The sequence below is a fragment of the Ahaetulla prasina genome, chromosome 5, assembly GCF_028640845.1.
Source record: "Ahaetulla prasina isolate Xishuangbanna chromosome 5, ASM2864084v1, whole genome shotgun sequence".
NCBI classification, from domain to species: Eukaryota; Metazoa; Chordata; class Lepidosauria; order Squamata; family Colubridae; genus Ahaetulla; species Ahaetulla prasina.
Window position 1 is genome coordinate 64484254 of NC_080543.1, and position 21909 is coordinate 64506162.

The window sequence follows — 21909 nt, forward strand, 5'->3', positions numbered from 1 at the left end:
CACATGGAGCCATATCAGTGGCCCCTGAGTGTTGCCCTAGTTCAGCTCCAGCACACCAGCTGATTTTTGGGCCTTCCAGGCCCACCGGAACTCGGGAAACAAGTTGTTTCCGGCTGCTGGAGGGCCTCCGGGAGGCCATTTTCGTGCTCCCTCAGCTCCTAGAAAGGTTCTGGAGTTTGGGGAGAGTGAAAAACAGGCCTTCCGGTCCCACCAGAAGTCGGCAAACAAGCCATTTCTGGCCTCCAGACGGCCTGCGGGGGAATGCAGTTTTCACCCTTCCCAGGCTCCAAGAAAACCTCTGGAGCCTGGGGAGGGTGAAAAATGGGCCTACCGGGCCAACTGTCCTATTGCATACCAGAAGCAAGGGAGCAGGGGGGGGTTTGCGTGCGCATGCGCAGGGGAGCAGGGTGCATTGAATTATGGGTGTGAGCACGTGCATGTGTGAACCCCCTGCACTCTCCCCGCTTTTGACACGCAACAGCAAAAAGGTTTGCCATCACTGATCTAGTAGGTAAAGGGCTGTAGTTTTCTCCATACTTACATACTATATAGGAACAAACCCTCATGAATTAAACAGTACTTTTTCCCAAAGGATTGAGCAAAAGGATTCCAGTATTGGATAATTATGCAGAAAATAAATAGCATACCTTTACTTTTAGATTGCCTGGGTATGAATATAGAAGAATATATTAATTTTTTAAAAAAAAGATCTTATTCATTATGCTACCAATATTCCATAATGCATGCATAACTATTTAAAAGTTGCAAGCAGAAGCAGAAATTTCAAAAGATTCTATTACAGTATAGAATTAATATTTAGAGGAGCAATATTTGATTAAGTTCTTCAAACTTCAACAGAAAAACTAAAGTTCTTGAATATGAATGAGTACATCTTATTCTTTCAAACGTTTCTTTATAATTTAGTCCACGTTAACAATATTTTGGTGTCAGATGTGCCAACAGTATTAGGGCAAACTGATCTTTCAATTGTTGTAGTAATACAGGTAAATAGTTTTGTCATATCCAAGGCCAATATTAACATTGGTCAATTCTATTAGTATTGAAATTCTTCATTTCACATGTGCTTAAATATATATTTCTTTTAATTCACATTTCATTCAAATCTTACATTATCACTCTAGATCAGGGGTGTCAAAGCCACGTGCAGGGTAAAAAGAGCACGATATATCATGTGATGGCAACGTGATGCTGTGAGTTTGACACCTGTGTTTTAGATGAATTATTAGAACCTATAGACATCCCCTCTTATCAAATCTTTTTATTCGTATCAGTATTGAACAGTTTATAAACTGACACTACTACAGGGAAACCAGTGTCTAATTCTTGACCCTATCACGCTATTATTGCTAGTGGCCTGTAGTATTAATACTATATGATGTTACTAATGTAATAGTAGGACTATTACATCAATTCTTTACTCACCAGTTTTCCAACTGGAACTTATTTAAATATATCAGTTAAATATTATTTATTTTCTCAAGCTTCAGATTAATTTCAGATCTGCAGATCTTTTTTCCAGTAACTACTGTGAGAAAATTGTTTTTTTAAAGAGGTCAGATTCATCAGAAAGAAATTATAACTCACCATTCTGATCATATAGTTAAAGCAAAACAAAACAAAAAAAATCTGTTTTCACAATGGGAAAGATTGTCCCAGTTGGAACTAGAATTCAAGTATTTTCAATTGTGTGTATGGTTGTGAATTTTTTTACCTACGTGTTTACATTAACTGAAAATACACCTGTACACTTTAACTAGAACAACATAAATAACCGAGACCTAGCATATATTCACAGTACAGCTACAAGATCTAGAAGAAAGTTGGATATCCCTATTATAGCAGTTGAATATCAATATACCAATGCACTAAACCTTGTAAATTAAAGAATATTAATGTATACACTAGTACAGAGATGTCAAATTCAAGGCCTGAAGGCCAGATCCAGCTCACAGGGGCTGTCCTGGAAACAGTGAAGACTGGCCCACAGTGCTTCTGCCAGCAAAAATGGAGCTCTGTTTTTGCTGGCAGAGGGTTGCAGAAGGGTGTGGGAGCCGAAAATGGAGCTCCGGTGCCGGTTTTCACTGGCAGAGTGCTCGGGCCACCACAGGCACCCCCAGGACAAGTGACATGGAGTTGGCCACGCCCCCCCAGCCTCTAGAGGTCAAACACAACCCTGATGCAGCCCTCAATGAAATCGAGTTTGACACTCCCGCACAAGTATAACAATTAAGTATGGTTACAAATGTAAAGTTTGTTGACGCTTTATGCTAAATACTTTATATTCTTTATAGTAGAACATTTGTTCAGTTTCTCACAGTAAATGAATCTGTGCAGTGTTACCATAACCACAATCTTTCAAGCATCTCAAGCCATTACATTTGTTTAATATTAATTCTGTACTGCAAACAGATTATATTTGATGTCAAGGCCTATACCATCTTCAGTGCTATGGTTATACATAGGCCAATAAAACATTCCACTCAAATATCAGCCTTTTTGGGTTTTTTCAGCGTATGTCAAGAACTGAAATACATAATGTCAAGTACAGAACACAAGCCACTATGTACCATTTGTTAACTGATCACGTGACAAAAGAACATGGAATATAATTGAATTTTTCATCAAAATTCACTACTCATAAATATCACAAGTTCCTACATTCCTGCAATTATTAATACAGATGCTGCACCCATATGTATTTCTCTTCTTTAAGGTAATTTCATTATTTTAAGAAACAGAGTAACTTTGAATAAACATTTAGGGTGAATATACGTATATGTACAGCAAGGTTGTATGTTAAAAATGTACCTCTGGTTAAAGAAACTTTTACATTGGATAATCAAGCTTAATAGGTTTAAAATCCTAACATTTGAAATATTTACATCATGAATTGTTTTATTCATCTATAACATAGTTCAAGAAAACATCCTAAACTTTCAGGGTAAGAATGATAGAACATTAGTCATAAGCAATATAAAGAAGTACCCCTACAGCAAAATGCGCACTGCACAGTCACAGGGTAGAATAAATATATATTTCAATTTGAATTAGCTCATGGTTGTGTAGTACTGCTCATTTTAAACTCTGCACATTGGCTACACCCGCTATTACCCTTTAATATATCCTCACAAAACAAATGTATACTTCATAAAAATATTCACACCATGAAGAGTCCATATTGAATGCTGCCAGAATACTGAAGAAGCATGTCTCCTCTTAGATTTGCATTTAAAGGTTAATCCATTCTAATTTTCTGGTTGGTCATTCTATAAATGATGCTGTCATAGCCTGGATCCATATTCCACAGATTGTAGGAGATAACAATCACAGCTATCACCAGTCCAAGCATGATCCAGAAAATTATATTGAAGACAACAGCATAGTTAAAGTTGTATGCATATCCTAGGTTATATGGATTTTCAGGCTTGCTCTATAACAAGGAGAGAACAAAGGAATGAGTAAGTATATGCAATAAATCATCAGTCACTCTAAAGAAACACAAGTATTCTAGATGATTAATTGTAAAATGTCAGTATATAAGGGTTCATGAATTGTAATAGACTGCTGGTGAGATTAAGGTGTGTAATGTGTGGTATGAGCCAAGAAACTATCAGGAAATATTGGCATTACCCAAAATTGAACAAATAAAATGGAAAGAAGCCAGGGACAAAGAAATGCAATCCATGGGTGAACATAAAGTGTTCACATCTATAATTTTGCCACAAAAAGCGTACAAAAAGAAAGTACTGCCCAACAATGAGGTACAATATAAAGCAAGGTTAGTGGCACAAGGTTTTTCACAAAGGAAAAACGTGCATTATGAGGAGGTATTCACACCACTGTAAAGAGTAAAAGCATCAGCAGAAGCAGAATTAAAGCTCAGACATAACTTGGTACGTACAGCTGTTAAAGGATTTAAACATAAAAGTAGTTGAAGCTGTAATGGTGTTTGAGGAGTTGCTTGCATTAAAATGGCTACAGGTGAGAGTAAAGAATAGAAGCAAGCATGTGGATATTAAATACTGTAATGTAAGAGAAGCCATCAAATGTAAATTAATTGGCTTGCTTCACTGTTCTTCAGAGGACAATCTGGCAGATATAATGACCAAGCCATGTGCACCATTGGAAGAATATTAAGTTATTCGGTTTTATGTCTATTCAAGTCATGAAGGTAGGAGTGTCAGTATAAAAGGGTTCATGAACTGGAATAGACATGGTAACAGGTCAGCCAATGGGGATTGTTTGGTGACCCAGACATCTGCACTTCTGAGGTCTGGTTCTGGCTTCTGCTGTATGGTATTGTATATAAAGAAGTTCCTTATATAAATGAATCCTACTGAAGTGTTTACTTGTGTGCTGGTTGGATTGCTGCAAACTCTAACATAAAACAATGTGCAATTTATTCAATGTAAATTTGTTCCTATTAAGTTAAGGAGTATCTGTTGGAAGAATCTTCATCTTAATCCAAATTAGGAATCTACTAAATAATCCCTGACCAGTAGCTATCTAGCACCTATATGAAAATTTCCAAGGAGGAAGTCTACAACTGCTTAGGTAGATTGTTCCACTGGTTAGTAGCTTTTATCCTTATGGATTCATTCTAATATTCAGCATTAATCTAATTTCTTTTAATATCAACCTTTTGGTCATTGTCTTGCCTCTTTAACAGAGAACAGTCTGCCTGTTGTGACTCTGGCCCCCGAGCCTGTCCTCATGGAGGAGGATGACTCTGAGAGTGATGGGGAGGAGCCGACAAGACCTCCCTCTCCAGGACCCTCTTCTCTGGCACTGCCCCAGGTTCCAGCTGCAGGCCAGGAGGAGGAGCTGACAAGGCCTCCCTCTCCCGGACCCTCCTCCTCCATGGCAATGCCTCAGGTTCCAGCTGCTGAAGATCAATCCTGGATTGACCCGAGGCAGCGACGAAAAGATAAGCGTGCACAGCAAAGGAAGAGGTGTAGCAGGCCCAGAGATTGCTGAGTCACTGAGCCACACCCCACAGAGGATAAAAGCGGGTGGAGTTGCCATCTGGCCCTTGTGACGGACAAAAAGCTACCAAGTGTGAACTGCAGATCGGTCATTTGGGAGTTAAAAAGCCTGGACTGTGCAAAGGATTTTTCTGTGAGCATTTGGCAACGGATTTTGGACACGTGGGCTTCTGTCTCCGTAAGAGATAAGGAACTTGGAACTTGGCAGGCCTTTGCATTGTCACTACCAAGTCTGTCATCCACTACAGAAAGTCAGGTCTTTTGTAAATATAAAGGACTGAGGGACACGCGTCTCTGCGTCTTCTCTGTGAGGTGGGGAGAGGGACAGAACACTGCCCCTCATATAATGGACCCTCATGGGCATATACCGTAATGGGCATATCACAGTCAAATTTCCATTTAATCTTACCTTTTGAAAGTATAATACATCCAGTTCCTTATGTGAGCTAGTTTCCAGACCCCTCAATGTCATCTAAATCTGCTCTAATTTTTTCAGGCTCTTTTTAAAACAAGCTGCCCCTCATTAGACACAGAACAATGTCTGGTCTAAACGGCACAGAAATATTATTTCCTTCTATAATCTGGGTGCCATGTTTCTATAAATGCAGCCCGAGACTGCATTGGCCTTTTAGCAATTGCAACACATTGCTTATTCACGCTCAACTGGTAGGCCACCAGGACTCCTAGATCTTTCTCATGTTCTCTAAATGACAATGTTCCAATGTATCTAATTATTTTCCTACCCAGATTCTATACAGTATTTACCATTGCTGAACACGAATTGGATTTAACCCAATGTTCAGACCTATTAAGGTATTTTCAACATAAAAAACTACGCAATCTGTACATGCCAGTGTAATTCATGGAATTAAGGGCATGTTTCACCTAATGAAAAATTCCAACAAAATGTTTGGAAAATAACAGATATATTTGTATATTTTATAGGTTCATCAGTAATCTGTGATATTACATTATTTTAAAATTTGCTTTAAACTTCACAGAATTTGGAAATCAAGTGACAAATAATTTCAGTAAATCAAATGTTTTCCAAATTTCTAAGATTCAAAGAAAAATTTTGTAGATAATTATGTCAAATCATTAAGTCACAAAAATAGAAATGATAGACAGACTGAATAATTATTCAACTTTTGCATTATATTACTCTGAGACTCAAGTGACTATACTCAAGTACATTTACAACTACTGTTTTTTATTCCAAGACTTATGTACTGAGGGGCTAAAAAAATAAAGAATAAAGCACAGAGTAAACAGTTATCATTAATACTCTGCATTTTTCTATTTAGTTATTCTACTAAAATTCATAAGATTTTCAAAAAAATTTATTATCCAACTACTAAAAGAAATGCAAAAGTTTGTATAACCTCTGAGGATTGTAGAATAGATCTGGATTTTCTCACAAAGGGAGTATCAAAAGTCTTCACAGTTACCACTTCTATCACTGCATTCCCACTGTAGATGTTGTACATCTCATCTGCAAACTGAAAAAGCCCAAAATTCAGAATTTGCCATCTGAAATTAGATACAAATGAGAAAAGGCACACAACTCAAATATTATAATAGAATAACAGTTGGAAGGGACCTTGGAGGTTTTCTAGTCCAACCCCCTGCTCAAGCAGAAAACCCTATACCAGGTCTGTCAAACTGGCGGCCTGCAGGCCAGATACATCACAAGCAGGCCATAGCCCACCCCGGCTCTGCAGAGGCAAAAAACATTGTGATAAATCACAATCCAGCCCGTGATACAATCGAGTTTGATATCCGTGCCATATACCATTTTAGACAAATGGCTGTCCAATCTCTTCTTAAAAAGTTGCAGTGATAGAGCACCCACAACTTCACTGATTATTCTAACTCTGTGATGGCGAACCTATGGCACACGTGCCAGAGGTGGCACGCAGAGCCCACTCTAAGCATGTGCACAATCGCCCCAGTTCAGCCAGCTGGTCGTCGGGTTTCTAAGGCTCGCATGCATGCCGGCCAGCTGGTAGTTGGGTTTCCGCCACTCTGGCGTGCATACGCCTTCCGGTTTGGGCACTCTGTGCCTAAAATGTTCATCATCACTGTTCTAACTGTCAGGAAATTTCTCCTCAATTCTAGGTTGGTTCTCCCTTCCACAAATGGGTGAGACAAAATAAGCCACCATCACACAGCTTCAGGACAAACTACTGCCTTACCAAGGTCTGCACACTGCTGCAGAAACTTTCTGTAGTGTTCAGAAGTTTCTGCAGCACTATGCAGACTGCTCTAAAGCAGAAGGAAGAAGAATTTCTTTAGTGGTCTCAAATGTGCAGGACAAAATGGTTGCATTTCGACTGCTACCACGCAATCCAGGGACACATGGCCTGTTCTCCTTCCACAACATGAACTCCGGATAGCTTCAGAAGTTAAGTGTGGGACATGATGAATACGCGGAGAGTAGGCAATGCTGCAGGATTCCAGAAGGGTGGGATGAGGGGAGAGAGGCAGAAGAACACTGCAGCAACCTTGTGGTAAATCATAAGGACAAACGACTGCAGGCCTGCTGCAATAAATCTGAAATAGGGTCATATGTTTGTGGGGTCTGTCATAATTTCAAATGTTTGTTAAGTGGCCTGTTGTACCTCAAGGATTACGTGTACATATGACTGAAGAATGAATTAAGACTATATCTTTATTTGGCCAACAACTATAAGCTGAAGAAAAATTTATTTGAAAAAAACCAAACAGGTATCAGCAATAAAGCATTGCATAATCTATTCATACCTGTTTCTATATTCTAAATTAAGAAAAAGTTACATTATTTACCAGCATTTTTGCTCTACTAACCTTTTGCAGAGAGTCTGCAAGAATCTGAGAAGCATCCTTAAACTGCTGTGAATCTTCCCCATACCTTTTACCTATTTCTTCCAACCCAGAAAGTTCTAGAGAATATAGATCTGGTGAATGATCCTTGGCCAGATGTTTGTGTCTAGAAAGCTTGGGATGCAATAGATAAAAATAGTTAAAAGAATATCAAAGTAAAAAGTGGGCATTTCAATTTTAGAAAGCAACATTTTAACAATTTTAAGTAATTGTTTTCTAGAATCTGTATCCTACAGATGAATCTGCATAGGGTGGAAGTTAATGTTAATGACAGGTGCACTGGTGCAACATAAGCCATGATCCTTTTGTATAGCCCCAAGACAAGACAGAGACCTCTTAGCAGGTGGAAGCAGCTGACTACATTCTCTGCTGGCTTCTCCACTGACTTTCTGGGAAAGCAGCAAAGAAGATTGAAAATGGAATCACATGTTCATAGGACGCTTGGCAACCAGTCATAAGCACAAACAGGTTGCTAAACACCTAGATCATGGTCACAATACTGGGGGGGGGGGAGGTGGATATGACATTTTGCATGTGGTCAGAAGTGCTCTACAGGACATAAAGCACCCTTTCTCAGGTGGTCATTAATTCGGACCATTAGGGATGATCATAAGTCAAAGATACCTTTATATACAAAAGATGCAGAGCTAGAATCCAGGAATTTTTCAAGAAGTCCATTTTAGCCAGTAAATTACACATTCTCTGTTCTAATTTAAAATGTTCTAAATTCTAAATGTTCAGCTGAATAATTACACAGTCAGAAAATACACAATCAACTACATAGTAGAATTTTGTTTGCAGAATTTGCTTACCAAACTTGTGATATCATGCAAAACTTGCAATTCTGACAGGAAGAGGAGATCAACCTATGAAATAAACATGTATACATAAAAACAAGCACACATACAAAAGGTGAATTGAAAAAGCATTTCAATTTATAATAAAAAGACTCAAAATCAATTCAGATATTAATTTAGCATGGGTAGCACATGCAGGACTTACCCATACGTTAGCTTAACAAACGAATCACTTAATGTAAAACTGAAATAAACTGAAACAGGGAAAAATATTATTTTGTTGGGATAAATTGGAAGGGGTGATACTTATATACCATGAGCAAAGATTTAGGCTGTGATGGCGAACCTATGGCATGTGTGGTGGCATGCTGAGCCATATCGAATGCGCAAGCTGGCCACCTGATTTTCAGGCCTTCTGAGCCCACTAGAAGTTGGAAAATGGGCTGTTTTCGGCCTCCGGAGGGCCTCCAGGAGGGTGAGGAAGACCCTTTTCACCCTCCCCAGGCTGCTAGAAAGCAGGGGTGAAATCTGTTTGTTTTTTTTGCTACCGGTTCTGTGAGTATGGCTTGGAGGCCGTGGCTTGGTAGGGGTCATGTGACTGGGTGAGTGTGGCTATGGGACTGGGGGATCAAAACACAAAAACTCACTAACAATGTCCTGCTGGAGCAGGGCTGGACTAGATCAGAGGTCTCCAATCTGGGCCACTTTAAGACTTGTGGACTTCAACTCCCAGAATTCTGGGAGTTGGTCCACAAGTCTTAAAGTGACCAAGGTTGAAGACCCCTGGACTAGATGACCTCCAGGTCCCTTCCAGTCCTGGATTATCCTCTGAAGCTGCATCTAGTGCCAGGTTTGCACCCCTTCCTTCTTCTCCTCCTTCCTTCCTTCCTTCCCTGCCTCCCTCCCTCCCTCCTCTCTCTCTCTCTCTCTCTCTCTCTCTCTCTCTCTCTCTCTGTCAAAACGACCCAACACATCCCGTTTTTCCTCCCAGCCTACCTGAAGCCTGCTAGTCACACCAAAAAATGGGGAGGGGGGGGGAGTCCATTTTTCCTCCCAGCAGGCTTCAGGTTTTTTGCTAGCACCCAGCTAAGCTGTGCGATCATCAGAGGTTTTTATTGTTTTACTTTTAAAAGCTTTTTTTTGGCAGAAGAAAAAAATGCTTTTAAAAGTAAAAAACACAAAAATCTCTGATGATCGTGCGGCTCAGCTGGAACGGGGGGGGGGGAGCAGGGATTTTTGCTACCAATTCTCAGAAACACCTGCTGCCATTGCTACTGGATCAGGCGATCCGGTGCAAACCGGAAGTATTTCACCCCTGCTAGAAAGGCTCTGGAGCCTGGGGAAGGCAAAAAACGGGTCTATGGGCCCACCATGCCATCGTATGCCAAAAGCAGGGGGAATGCAGGGGGATAGTGCGCACATGCGCAGGGGGGCAGGCCGCATTATATTATGGGTGTGGGTACACATGTGCACAACCTCTTTTTGCTGCTGTTTTGCTTTGCTGCAAAAAGGTTAGCCATCACTGATTTAGGTTGAATTCCATAGAGAATAGAATAGGAATTTTTCTTAAAATTATTTTCATATATTCCTCATTGTCACTACTTGTGTCCCTTCACTTAGAATACTTTTAATCCCTTCCTCAGAAATATTTAACAAATTATTCTCTGAATAGTTTTAGCATTAACTTGTGCTGTAGAATAACAGTTGGAAGGGACCCTGGAGGCCTTCTAATCCAACCCCCTGCTTAGGCAGGAAACCCTATACCATTTCAAACAAATGGTTATCCAGTCTCTTCTTAAAAACTTCCAGTGTTGGAGCGTTTACAACTTCTGGAGGCAAGTTGTTCCATTGTTCTAACTATCAGGAAATTTCTCCTTAGGTCTAAATCGTTTCTCTCCTTGATTAGTTTCTATCCATTGCTTCAGGTGCTTCTTTGTGGCAGCCCCTTAGATATTGGAACACTGCTACCATGTCACTCCTAATCCTTCTTTTCATCAAACTAGACATACCCAGTTCCAGCAACCGTTCTTTATATGTTTGAGCCTCAGTCCCCTAATCATCTTTGTTGCTCTTCTCTCCACTCTTTCTAGAGTTTCAACATCTTTTTTACATTGTGGCGACCAAAACTGGATGTAGTATTCCAAGTGTGGCCCTACCAAGGCATTACAAAGTGGTATTAACACTTCATATGATCTTGATTCTATCCCTCTGTTTATGCAGCCTAGAACTGTGTTGGCTTTTTTGTCAGCTGCAGCACACTGCTGGCTTAGAAAGCTAAGAATTTTTTGATCAGATATAAATTAAGTGCAGATTCATGTGGAGAAATAGGTATAGAAAAGAAGTTAGTGGTTGAGCAAGACCTCAAAGGTGGCAACTTAATGGAATAAAATCAACAGTGGTGGGCATGTATAGGCCAAATGATGAGAGAAACAATTTATTTGATCATTTAATGGATCAGTTACTGCCTTTCTCATATGGAAACAGGCTTATGTTGGGGGATTGGAATTGAGTGACTACACCAGCTTTGGATAGAACGTTCATCAAAGGGGTTAAACCCTTACAGGGTAAATTATCTAAGATTTTCTTTGAGATGATGGATAATTTAGTACTAATCGACTCCTGGAGATATAAAAATGGAGATGCCAGAGATATGCCTTCTTTTCTGAAAGACATATATCTTTTTCAAGGATTGACATGATATGGATATGTAAAATCTTGCAAATAAAATTCTGAAAGTGGACATTCTGCCTAAATCTTTCTCTGACCATAATCCTGTGCTTTTGGCTTTAAGAGGAAAAAGCTCAAGTTTCAGATGGAGATTAAATGAAGCTATTTTACAAAAGGAAAAGATTGTAAAAGACTGTAAAAAGAAACTGCATGAATACTTTGAGAATAATTTGGGTAAAGGGACAAGCTTAACAACAGTATGGGAGGCTAGTAAAGCGGTTATGAGGGGCTATTTTATACAGTATAATCGCTTAGAGAAGAAAAAAATCCCAGGAAAAGACACAAAGAACATTGGATGAAATTAGGCAGAAAGAAATTCAGCTGCAAAAAACATCTATGGATCCTAAAATTTTACACCATATTAAATTGCTATGGCAACTATTATCTATGTTAACTGTACAGGATATAGAAACAAAATTGAACTATGCAAAACAAAGACATTTTGAATTTGCAAATAAATCAAGCAGATGGTTGGCATATAAATTAAGAAAAGAAAGAGAAAAGACAATGATTGGAAAAATTTGCAAGGCAATAATGTAATAACAGACAATGAACTCATTAAAAATTCCTTTCATAATTGTTATTCCAATTTCTATAAAAGACAGGAGATTGATATATTAAAAATAGATGAATACCTTTTAAGACAACAGTTACCTACCTCTAGGTATCCCAAACCTAGTGACAACTTATGAACGATCAGATAACTGTTTTTGAAGTATCAGAAGCTATAAAAAAATGAGGCCAGGCAAAGCCCCAGGCCTAGATGATCTCACAAGTCAATACTGTAAGTGCTTTGAGGATTAACTTCTTCAACCACAAAAGGACACAATGAATGATATACTACAGGGGGGAAATATACTCCAGACGTGGAAAGAAGCCAATATTGTGCTGCTCCCAAAGGAAGGTCAAGCTATTACAAAGACAAAGACTTATAGACCAATTTCATTATTAAATAAAAATTATAAAACTCTTCGCTGCCATTCTAGCAGAAAGACTAAAGAATATTCTACAGGTATATTATATATGAAGACCAAGCAGGCTTTCTACTGAAAAGACAGCTAAGAGGTAATTAGAGGACCGTCTTAAATATTATTGAATACTCACAATATCATAATTAGAAATAGGCTGCCTTAATATTTTTAGGTACAGAGAAGGGCTTTGACAACCTAAATTGTTTAAGGTGTTGGAAGAAATGGACTTTGGAGAAATGTTTAAGGTGCTGGAAGAAATGGACTTTGGAGTGAATTTTATCCGAGGAATTAAAGCAATCTACACATCATTTGCACCTCTATAACTGTCTGGTTCGGTTCTGCAACCCAACAAGAAAAACACAGACTTCAGAGGATAATTAGAACTGCAGAAAAAATAATTGCTACCAACTTGCCTTCCATTGAGGACCTGTATACTGCACGAATCAAGAAGAGGGCCGTGAAAATATTTGCAGATCCCTCGCATCCTGGACATAAACTGTTTCAACTCCTACCCTCAAAACGACGCTATAGAGCACTGCACACCAGAACAACTAGACACAAGAACAGTTTTTTCCCGAAGGCCACCACTCTGCTAAACAAATAATTCCCTCAACACTGTCAGACTATTTACTGAATCTGCACTACTATTAATCGTTTCATAGTTCCCATCACCAATCTCTTTCCACTTATGACTGTATGACTATAACTTGTTGCTGGCAATCCTTATGATTTATATTGATATATTGATCATCAATTGTGTTGTAAATGTTGTACCTTGATTAACGTATCTTTTCTTTTATGTACACTGAGAGCATATGCACCAAGACAAATTCCTTGTGTGTCCAATCACACTTGGCCAATAAAATTCTATTCTATTCTATTCTATTCTATTCTATTCTATCACAGAATGCAAAAATTGTCATAAATGGTGACTTAACTAACTCATGCAAAATTCAAAAGGGTACAAGACAAGGATGTACTTTGTCCCCTCTGCTGTTTATCTTGGTTTTGGAAATCCTGAATAAAAGTATTAGACAAGATGATAAAATAAGGGGTATAAATATTAAGAAAGAAATTTATAAATTGACGGGCGTCACTGATGATCTGGTTATATTTTTACAGGACCCAAAAATAATATAGAATACTTGATGAGGAAACTGAATGAGTTTGGGGATTTGGTAGATTTCAAATAGATAAACAGAAAACAATGCTCATCAAGAATATGTCTTCTCAGGATAGTGATATATTAAATAAAACTCAGGTTTTAGGGTTGAGAAAAAGGTGAAATACTTAAGGGTTATCTTGACAAATACAAATATAAAACTGTTTCAAAATAACTATATCCTTCTTTGGAGGGATATTAAACAGGACGTCCAAAGATGGGATAAATTACTAGTGGGTAGAATTTCTGTAATCAAGATGAATATCTTACCAAAGATGCTTTTTTTTATTTCAGACGTTACCAATACTTACAACTGATAATTTATTTAAACAATGGCAGGAGGATATTTCTAAGTTCATATGGCAAGGGAAAAAACCAAGAATTAGATATAAGCTACTGCAAGATGCTAAGGAAAGAGGGGGGTTGGGTCTATCAGATATGAAATTATATTTTGATGCATGCTGTTTGACCTGGGCAAAACAATGGGTGAGCCTCCAGATAAGAGGTTACTTGAACTAGAGGGTCATAAATTAAGATTTGGATGGCATGGCTACTTGTGGCATGATAAAAGTAAAGTTAATGTTGATTTTAATAATCATTTTGTAGCAAAGCCAGACTGGTTGATGTATGGTAAAATTTTATCTTTCAACTCCGGTAACCCAATATTAAAGCCGAGGGAAGAACTTGAATCAGAAGGTTATGTTTGCCATTGGTTTATATATCAACAACTGCCCAAAAATGGAAGGACACTTCGATTCCTACTATGGACGAACAGCTGCAGAAGTTGAGGCAAAATTGAAATGGCAAAATTGACCACTTTGATTAAAGAAAAGAATAGAATAGAATAGAATAGAATAGAATAGAATTTTATTGGCCAAGTGTGATTGGACACACAAGGAATTTGTCTTGGTGCATATGCTCTCAGTGTACATAAAAGAAAAGATACGTTAAGAACATAAGTATTTTTGTTTCTATATGGACACCGCTTCTGAACTTCATGCTTGATGTGGAAAATGAAACTCAGACTTTGGTTTTACCAACCAGACTGATAGATCTTTATAGAAATGGCTTGTTCATATTATTATGAAAAAGCAAAAAGTTGTGATTTGATGTTAATGCCTTATTTTACTGTAACAGAAAGAATTGGAAGTCAATGCTTTTCTTTTCTTTTTTTATTTTTCCTCACTCTCTTTCCCTTCCCTTTGCCCCCAATGCTTTTCTATTTACTTTGTATTTTGTATTTTATAATACTTTATAACTCAATAAAAATGTTAAACAGGCAAATGTAAAACTGCAATAAACTAATAAATACTCCGTGCCCTGAAACAGATCTTATCTAGAATATAGATTTCACAAAATGGGATTCCATAACATACATAACATCAATTTAAAATAGTTGTCAAGCAAGACAATTTGAATGAGTCTTTCCTTACCTCATTGTTTCTGCTTAATGAGTTGAGGGGAAGGGAAGCAAGAATGGAGTTATCCTGGAAAAGTCTGTTCCGAAGCTGCCGCAGTGTGACAGAAAGATCTTCAAAAACAGAATTTGCTTTTCCCACCATATAAACTCTCTGAAAGAACCATCACTATGCATTATAATCTTGCACTGTTATAAGAGTCTTCAACTAACTCTTTCCTAATATTGAAAGTTCTAAGAAAAATCTCTACTCAAAAGCATTTAAAGATCGTAATTTTTTATGCTTTTGTAAAAAAAATTTCGAACTTACTTCTTCACTAGGAGCTAGTTGGACAACTACTGGCGTTTCCTCAGAAAATAAAGTATGTATTGCATTTGCAACCCCATCCAGGCTGAAGGGAACTGCCTAAAATAAAAGAAATGCTAGTAAATTGAAATTGAAATCTATAGAAAACAGGAAAATAATAACTTTCAGCATATATTATTGTTTTGTATGGGTAGTCCTTGACTTATGACCACAATTGAGCCCAAAATTTATGTTGTTAAGTGAGAAATTTGTTCAGAGAGTTTTGCCCCTTTTTGCAACTTTTCTCACCACATTTGTTAAGTTTATCACTGAGTTTATATTAGTAACACGGTTGTTAAGTGCATCTGGTTTCTCCACTGACTTTGCTTGTCAGAAGCTCTCAAAAGTGGGTCATATGACTACAGGACACTGATCATCAGAAATGTGAGTCAACTGTCAAGCATCCGAATGTAAATCATGTGACCATGGGGATACTGCAACGTTGTGAAAAAGTGTGAAAAATGACCCTAAGTCACTTTTTTCAGTGCCATTGTAACTTCAAACAGTAATTAAATGAACTGTTGTAAGTCAAGGACTACCTGTATTGTCCCAAGGAAAACAAAAATCGACATGAAATATATTTATGAAGACTTTTAATTGCATATAACTACTAGCTTTCCCCAAAATAAAGAAACATGTAGTTCTAAAAACTAATGGGTTACATTTCAGACTAGAATGCATAAAGTTGTAATTATCTGAAATAAGGAGAATAAACATTAGTTATATTTTCAGTAGGGCTATCTTAGGATCTTTTAAGATTAGCCAAACATTTCTTTTATGGAAAATAATGAAGATTTCAGAATCTTCAAACAACTTATTTTCATGAAACTGAAGAACAATGAGAAATAATGCATATTCAAATAAGGTAATACAAATTAAGGTGTACAGTACTAATATTCAGATTAAAGTGGATACAAATTATAGAAAAATCATGCCCAAATTACATAAGCCAGTGTTTTTATGAAGCTTTACTTTTTAACTGTATATAGATCTTTCCATTTAAGAGGTAATTATTATTCTATCATCTAAAAATATCTGTTTTAAAGGAAGAAAGTGAAACTTTACTCAAATAAAAAAATATTTAAATTGCCTTTAGTTCATATATATCTCCTATCTAGCTTTTTTTTCTTTGATTTATTGCAGTGTTAGTCAATAGAGAACTTTCCAAAGGTTCTGAACTACAGTTCCCATTCCCCCACCACCACCACCATTGAGTAAGTTTGCTGGGTTCCTGGAAACTACAAAGCATTTGGAGGGCCCTAGGTTGTCTAAGCTCAATATATTGTATTTCCATGTACCGGATTGATTTTTTTCTACTTCAGTATATAAATGGCATGCATTTCCTATATTCCTCCCAGTACACAAATAGTTTATTCATGTGGGAAGAAAAAGAAAGCAAAAATATGTTAATTATTAAGATCAAGAAAAAAAAATACTTTCTGTTACAACTGATGATATAAAAAAGGGAAAATTTCTGTACATTCTCCATCTCAGATGAAACCTCTACCAGTACATCATTTCCATACAGAACTTCTAGAAAGAACCACTGTATAAATTTAATGAAATACAAATATTCTAAATGTTCTAAGAAAAGAAAGTCAGTGTCTCCTATGTGACTACCAACATTTACATTCTGTTTCTGTACAGCAACTCATAACAAAAGCACGCAATCTCGAAACCATGCTTCCTTGTTCTTCTATATGGAAGTTTTGCTACTAATACACTGGAATCTATAATGTACTTACATTTTCAACTGGGTAAGATACTCCATTCTTAGGCATTGTTAGCTTGTCTATCCCCGTTACAGTAACAAGAACAGTAGCTCGCGGACGCCGAAAGAGATCACCTACTGCTAACCCAGGCCAAGAGAGATCCTGTAACAATGCAATTTTTCTTTTATAAAATATTTTATATTTTTCAAAAAAATGTTTTATGTGAATTTATGTATAACTTAATATGGGGCATTAGAAACTATTAATGAATTCATTACACTATTTAAATAAAAAGAACAGATGCAGTACTATTCATCAATTTATGATTTTGGTAAACATGTTGGACATACCAGTAATTATAAATAAATGTATAATCTGATTTTGAATTCCTTTAGATTCCTTTAAATAGTTAAGATAGACATAGATCTGCAACACTTAAAAAAAAAGTCAAGGAATACTGTGGCTGAAGAGATATACAGTAATGAGTCACATACTTCCTCAATAGAGAAGCCCATGGATAAGGCTGCCACATCTGGGATCCGTTCTCCAGGAATTGGCCAATTTCCTTCTCGAAATATAACAGATTCAGGAGTTCTTAATACACTGAATTCATTGGCAGAAACAACTGAAATAAGAATGCAATATGATAGTCATTTCCACAAACATATAAGGCAGAACATGTAGCCCTCAACTTACAATCATTTGTTTAGTGACCATCGGAAGTTGCAACAGCACTGAAAAAAGTGATTTATGACTGTTTTTCATATTTACAACCACTGCAGCATCCCCATGGTCATGTGATCAAAATTCGGATACTTGGCAATTGGTTTATATTTATTATGGTTGCAGTATCCTGAGGTCATCTGATCACCTTCTGCAACCTTCTGACAAACAAAATCAATGGGGAACCCAGATAACTTTACAACTGTATTACTAACTTAACAACTACAGTGATTTATTTAATAACTGTGGCAATAAAAGTTGTAAATTGGAACAAAACTCACTAACTGTCTTGCTTAGTAACAGAAATTTTGGGCTCAATTGTGTTCATAAATCAAGGATTACCTGTACATAAGTTCATTCAACTCAGGCTACAGAGGTAGAAAGCACTTGAATACAGTGCAATTAAAATAATACTACCTACTGGAAAAAATATTTATTTTATATCTGCGTACATTTAAACTATTTGAGAGACCAATGACAATTGCTATTCCCACCTGGATTCAAAAATGCTACTACAACATTCTGATACAGGAAAAGACAAGACGTCTGGTTACAGTAAACATGTTATGATTTTAAATAATCTATGCACAAGATGTTCCTGAACCTATGCAAGATGTTCCTGAACCTGTAACAGAATGCACCCATATATGTAAAGATACTGAATGACCAGCTATCAAGGTTTCTACATCACACACTTAAAGAAAGGGATCCATGGCTAAGTAGTATAATTTATTATAGAATTTTAAAAAAGTTTCAGATTTACTCTAAAGCACTTCCATTAAGTTCATTAGAAAATACCATTGAACACAAGCATTTTAATCCCCTACAAAAAAGTACAAATAGGTTAAGATAGACAAAATATAATCTAATATTTGTTCAAGAACTTTAGTTCTATGTTGGTAATTTAAAGGCTATTTTACACACTTCAGTGGGCAAGATTTGACCCAAACCTCAGTTTTCTTATTCTTGCTAACCTGCTATGAAGGTAAAATGGATCTTCCTTCAGAATCTTGTTTTACTCCACACACAAACCTGCAGTTGGTATGATTTAGTTCTTGTTATTTTGACCATATTAACCTTGGAGGGAGGTCAAAACTACATCCAAGGCTGTATTTAAGCAGAATAGGTATTGACAATAAACACATAGGATTCTATAATACTAATTTACACCAACAGCACAGCATCAGTAAATATTAGCTACCGGTAAGTAATATGTCATTTGAATTTGTAATGTAGGACAAAGGTTCCATTTCAGACTGTCCACAAAAAATTAGACAGTTTGCTATAATGATTAAGGCACTGGGCTAGAAACCAGCAGACTGAGTTCCAGTCCCATTTTAAACTCTTAAAAGAAGCTTCAGCTTGCTAAACTATTTTAAGTGTTCAGAAAAGGTAATCACAAGTTATCCACATTTAATCTGTTAATTTAAAACATTTTTGTCCTCTAGCATAATATAAAAATAATTGATCCAACATAGAGAAACAACTGTATTTGCTTTCTGAGTTGTATCTTAATTCAGAATTTCTTTTTAAACTTGATTTTTGAGAAAAACTATAATTTAAATCTTGATCAGTATCACTTTAAAGAGCTATATATAGTCTACAAGAATACGTTTGGTTTGATAGCTTTTAAAATAAGAGCCATCTCTCAATGGGTGGGTATTAGTACAGGAATTTTTCCCTCCAGTTGTTTGCACTCAAAACTGTAACCACAGAAGCTGTGAAACAGATGCAGAGTCTATGGTGTCAAAGAAATGCATGAAGCAGCAGCAAAGGACAAAGCAACAGCATCTCTTTTCATCTGAACGAAACAAATCAATAAAGTCATCATGACATACAGATCAGTTTACTGACAATAATTAAATCCAACACCAAATGTGCCCAACAACTGCATAATTTAGAACAGCAATATTACCACGGTAAAGCAATCCCACTATAACATCCGTCGCCGCCATAACAGCCGCCTTCCTGAGCCAGACCCTCACATCGTCTCCTGCCATCAACTCTGGAGATGACAACTCAGAAAAACGGTCTCCTTTTTTTTAAATTCACATTTATATCCCGCCCTTCTCCGAAGACTCAGGGCGGCTTACATTGTGTAAGGCAATAGTCTTCATCCTATTTGTATATTTATATACAAAGTCAACTTATTGCCCCCCCCAACAATCTGGGTCCTCATTTTACCTACCTTATAAAGGATGGAAGGCTGAATCAACCTTGGGCCTGGTGGGACTAGAACCTGCAGTAATTGCAAGCAGCTGTGTTTAATAACAGGCTTCTTACAGCCTGAGCCACACCGCGGCCCTTCGGCTATCGGCCACCTTCGGCTATCGGCCTCCGAGTTTTGACTACCAATCCCCCTCCGGGCCTCCCCTTAAACACTCTGCGACGTTCCGAATTGCTGCAGCCCGGCCTCGCCTTCTCACCGGTTCCCATGACTGACAGGAGATTCTCCGACCACGCTCGCCTCGCCTGTTTCCATCCACATCCAGCGGCTGACCTTTCCGCCTTTCAGCTTTCCCCCTCGCCCGGAGGTCGACTAGGGCGGGCTAAGCTTCGCGGGCCCGCCGCCTCCACCTTTCCCGCCTCCAGTTCCAATGAAAACAAGCCCGGAACCTTACCTGCCAGAAGCACCGAGGCAACCCACAGCACTCCCCACAGAGGCGCCATCACCCTCACGACTGCCCCGACCGCCGTTCCAGTCAGGGCCAAGAAAAAGCATCCGGCGTCCAGATGGCGACTGTCCCGCCCTTCGTCGTAATTGACCTTATTATCAACCACTCAGGAATCTTATATCATGAAGGCAGCGGAAAGAAGGTGTGGCCACTATCTGTGCTGGTGAAAGCCCTGCCGTCGCAGCGACTTCACGCTATCATGCGGAAGAGGGAGGAGATTTAGCTCGAGTGATTGATCGCTTGGCCATTCACGATAAAGAAGGGTTTTTTAAGAAAAGCTCAATAAATTCCATAGGAAAAGAAAATCACAGGACGCTGTAGGACCGTGAAGTTTGTGTACATCGACGTGAAATACTGCAAGGATCTGGGAGTAGGAAGGAAAAGCGGGACCGGTGCAATCTAGTGACGAAGCATCGGGCCTCGTCCCAGACCTAAATTTTTGCGAAGGACAGGCTGAGATAGCTGGAATATTGACAAACTGGCCAATATTCGTGACAAGCCGCTGCAGCGTTCTAATTGACAGTAGGGACGGAGGAGAATAAAGAGAAGTTCGAGTGAGAGACAGGGAAGCTGATATTTGACACATTTGCACGCAGCGATAATGCATATGAAAAAGGATTTCTTAACCAGCCTTTGCCATATTTGCAAAGAAATATGAGTAAGAGTCAATATGGACTAGTGGTTAAGGATCAGGAACAGGGAGATCGTCCTGCCTTAGGCACGAAACCACCTGGGTAATCTCTCTCAAATTGGCCTCATACCTCATTTTTGTCAGTATGTGCACACCTGGGATGGGGAAACCAGTCATACTTAATAGGAGAAACCATAAGGGGTGTTCTGTGCACAACAGTTGGTACTTGCAGGAAGTCTTAACATGGATGATGGATGGAACATGTGTATACAGTTCTGTCAACTGTTATTGCAGTAGAGAAATGCTATCAAAATCCCATTGGTTGCACTCCAGTATCTTAACCTGCTTAGGCACTCCTTTTTCTGAATTTGTGCAGTTCAGTGAACCATAACATAGCCAAATGGGCTGGGTTTGCTACCAAACAAAAAACCCCCCCAAGGTTTACACTAGCTAAGATTAGCATGTTGTATGAATTTAACTTGCTAAGTTTGGAATTGACCCAGTTAAATAAGTTGTATGAGCAAAGAAATTCTATAATTTCATTCAGAATTTCATTCAGAAGTAATCCTATTAAATCAGATTAATGCTAAATTCAAGACTATGCCTTGCCACAAACTTTGTTGGGCATATTGACTCAGCTTATTTTGTTTTAAGAAAGGACGGAGATGTATGTTGCTTAAAGCTGCTAGAAAGAAAGGTAGAACACAACCAGAAAGTTCCTTTCAAAATAATAGAGATTACATCTGAGTAAAAAGTAGATATGCTATTCTTATTGAGAACACTTTCAAATTTCAAGTCTTCCTTTTGATTCAAAAGTCTCAGTAGAAGCAAGTCATTTATAAAAGAAAAAAGTCCTGGCAATAATGGGGCATATAATGAA

General features: G+C 37.9%; 1 protein-coding gene across 2 annotated transcripts; it reads right to left on the reverse strand.

Annotated features, from left to right (window-relative positions):
- Positions 1-703: 703 nt before the first annotated feature.
- On the reverse strand, positions 704-20500 carry ATP6AP2 (ATPase H+ transporting accessory protein 2). 2 transcript variants are annotated; one of them, XM_058186189.1, is made up of 9 exons: positions 20345-20500; positions 17495-17625; positions 17034-17162; positions 15253-15348; positions 14959-15096; positions 8681-8734; positions 7833-7982; positions 6389-6505; positions 704-3451 (listed from the first exon to the last, which is right to left on the reverse strand). In XM_058186189.1, the coding sequence occupies exons 1-9, from the start codon at positions 20391-20393 to the stop codon at positions 3257-3259; spliced, it is 1059 nt and encodes a 352-aa protein (XP_058042172.1). In that variant the 5' UTR covers positions 20394-20500; the 3' UTR covers positions 704-3256. The 2 variants fall into 2 exon arrangements, with proteins under 2 accessions (XP_058042172.1, XP_058042173.1); XM_058186190.1 differs by lacking the exon at positions 14959-15096.
- Positions 20501-21909: the final 1409 nt, after the last annotated feature.